At 51.8% G+C, this 2,740-nt stretch overlaps 1 protein-coding gene and 1 long non-coding RNA gene across 2 annotated transcripts in view; both read left to right on the forward strand.

Moving 5' to 3' along the window:
- LOC106815180 (methyltransferase-like protein 2-A) overlaps nucleotides 1–429 on the forward strand; it is a 3,170-nt gene extending 2,741 nt beyond the window's left edge. Inside the window, exon 5 of the mRNA XM_014819612.1 lies at nucleotides 2–429. Within this exon, the coding sequence (XP_014675098.1) occupies nucleotides 2–428 (427 nt within the window). The 3' untranslated portion in view covers nucleotide 429. The remainder of the gene's footprint in view (nucleotide 1) is intronic.
- A 1,014-nt stretch (nucleotides 430–1,443) lies between these two features.
- On the forward strand, nucleotides 1,444–2,185 carry LOC106815184. Its single transcript, XR_001394712.1, has 2 exons — nucleotides 1,444–1,933; nucleotides 1,967–2,185. It is a non-coding gene; the product is annotated as an uncharacterized LOC106815184 (long non-coding RNA).
- The last annotated feature ends 555 nt before the right edge of the window (nucleotides 2,186–2,740 follow it).

The following is a 2,740-nucleotide window of genomic DNA, read 5'->3' on the forward strand; positions in this document are numbered from 1 at the left end:
GCTGCCATGCGTTCGTCGTCGACGTCGCCGCCGGCGACGACCCGACGTTCCCGTTCCCGGACGCTTCGCTTGACGTCGTCGCGTGCGTGTTCGTTCTTTCGGCGATCGACCCGCAGAGGGCGCCGGCCGCGGTGGCGCGCCTCGCTCGCCTGCTGCGCCCTGGCGGCCGCCTGCTCGTGCGCGACTACGGTCGCTACGACATGGCGCAACTTCGCTTCCCACCAGGGCGGCGCATCGCCGACAACTTTTACGCGCGCGGCGACGGCACGCGGTGTTATTTTTTCTCGCCGGACGATATGAAGGCGCTACTAGGCGGGGCGGGGCTCGTCGAGGAAAGCTGCCACGTCGACCGCCGCCTGCAGGTCAACAGGGGGCGCCGCCTGAAGATGTACCGCGTGTGGATACAGTGCAAGTATCGGAAGCTGTGACGGAAGAGGGGGAGAGAGGGAGGCGGAGGGTGAAGAGGTAGGGGCAGAGAGAGGGAGAGGTGGGGAGAGGAAGAGAGAGGAGGTAGGGGGAGAGAGAGGGAGAGGAAGAGAGAGAGGTAGAGGTGGGGTGAGAGAGAGGGAGAGGAAGAGAGAGGAGGTAGGGGGAGAGAGAGGGAGAGGAAGAGAGAGGAGGTAGGGGGAGAGAGAGGGAGAGGAAGAGAGAGGAGGTAGGGGGGAGAGAGAGGGAGAGGTTGGATGAGGGAGGGAGAGAGGTGATAACAGAGAGCGAGAGAAAGAGGGAGGGAGGGGGAAATACAGAGAAAGACGGAGAACGGGGAAGTGATGTTACCAGAAGAAGAAGAGGTTAATAAGAGAATATTAGGAAATATTGCAAGGAGACAAAAAAACATTAGTTTCTGAGAGAGAAACATCGCAGACAGATGAAAGGCGAGGAGGAAAAGACAAAATAGAGAGAATGGCTAGCTTAGGAGAGGGTAGAGGATATAAGAAAGGATAGAAGAAGGAGAGGTTAGCATAATCCTGTCATGTATTCTGTATTATGTGTTACGTGATCATGAATGAGAAAATAAATATCGAATCCGCAGACCGATCAGTTTCTAGCATTTCAGCTTTATTTTTCGGTGATGGTAAAATTTTACAAATACAATACTGCGCTTAATACAAGTGCTCAAAATACGGATTTACATAATATATGAGTAATGGTGCAGTAAATACGGAGGTACTTGCATATAGTTTAATACATACTGTCGGTATTCGAATGCAAGTCAAATCCCGGTGGATATCATATAGATAAACAGAAAGCGAGAATACCTAGAACGAGTGAGAGAGACGGAGAGAGAGAGAGAGACAGCGAGAGAAAGAGACAGAGAGACAGACAGACAAGACAAAGAGAGAGAGGGAGAAAGAGAGATATAGAGAGAGAAACAGAGAGACAGAGAGAGAGAAACAGAGAGAAACAGAGAGAGAGAAACGGAGAGACAGAGAGAGAGAAACAGAGAGACAGAGATACAGAGAGTGTGAAACAGAGAGAGAGAAACATAGAGAGCGAGAGAGAGATACAGAGAGAAAAATAATGGCTACTGACACAGAGGCAAGCGGAAGCTATATATCGCCGCGCGTAGAAACGCACGCGGCGACGCCAGGAGAGCGATACGGAGCAGCTAACGCGACACGAGCAAACTGACCGCGGCGCCCCCTACGCTTGCGCGCGGAGACACACCAGGGGGCGACACCATCGGCGGATCCGTCGTCGCACTGCGATCTCAAGCGATGCGCGCGGACGACGCGGTCGCTAATTAGTCGATCTCTTAATTAACGATCAGTTAATTAGAAGGGCCGGCCTCGAATTTCGGCGGCCGCGCGACGCCCGTATAAGGGCGCGTCGCCGGCGACCTCTGCTGTTGTCGGCCCGAAACGACTCCGGAAAGCGACGCGGTGCGCTTACGCCGTTCTCCCACTGACACGATGACCGGGGTCACGCAGAGGTCATGGAGGGGTCGCCCGGCGGTCATCGAGAGGTCACGGAGGGGTCGCTGCCCGCCACGCTCGCGTCTGCGCGGTTCTATTCGTAATTCTAGTCTATGGGTTTTGAGAGCACTGTCCAAATTTTCGCCGTCGACCGTGTCCGCAGTCCGTCCGGCCGCCATTTCTCGCCACCGCCGCGCGGGACTCGAACCCGGGTCCCTACGGAAATCGCCCACCGGGGCAGTCAACAGGATTCGAACCCGGGTCCCTACGGAAATCGCCCACCGGGGCAGTCAACAGGATTCGAACCCGGGTCCCTACAAAAATCGCCTGTTGGGGCAGTCAACAGGATTCAAACTGACACCTAACAGTGTGAAACCACTGGCGCGTGCTAAATCTGCGAAAGATGTTCGCCTGACAGAGACAACACTACTCGCATCTGCTGTTCACTTTAGCTTCTCCTTTAATTATTATTATTCCTTAATTAATTATTTATTAATTCCTGATTATTAATTCCTTAATTCCTTATTTCTTTATTAATTTCTTATTATTAATTCCTTAATTAATTATTATTCCTTATTAGATTCACCCGCGTCTTATCATTCGATCTACCTCTTCGCATTCGTATCTAATTCACCTGTGTGTAAACAACGTTTGATCTACCTCGGCATTTGTATTCCAATTCACCCGGCAATCTATCAATAATCGTATATATAATGTACGATCGATCTTCGAAGCAACGATTCCAAAAAGAATTTCGCTCCGAGAAAAAAATTGACCGTTCACATGTTTTCCCCGACTCTTCCTCCGACTACTTTCATACTTTC

Source organism: Priapulus caudatus, unplaced genomic scaffold (genome assembly GCF_000485595.1).
Source record: "Priapulus caudatus unplaced genomic scaffold, Priapulus_caudatus-5.0.1 Scaffold1057, whole genome shotgun sequence".
NCBI lineage: Eukaryota > Metazoa > Priapulida > Priapulimorpha > Priapulimorphida > Priapulidae > Priapulus > Priapulus caudatus.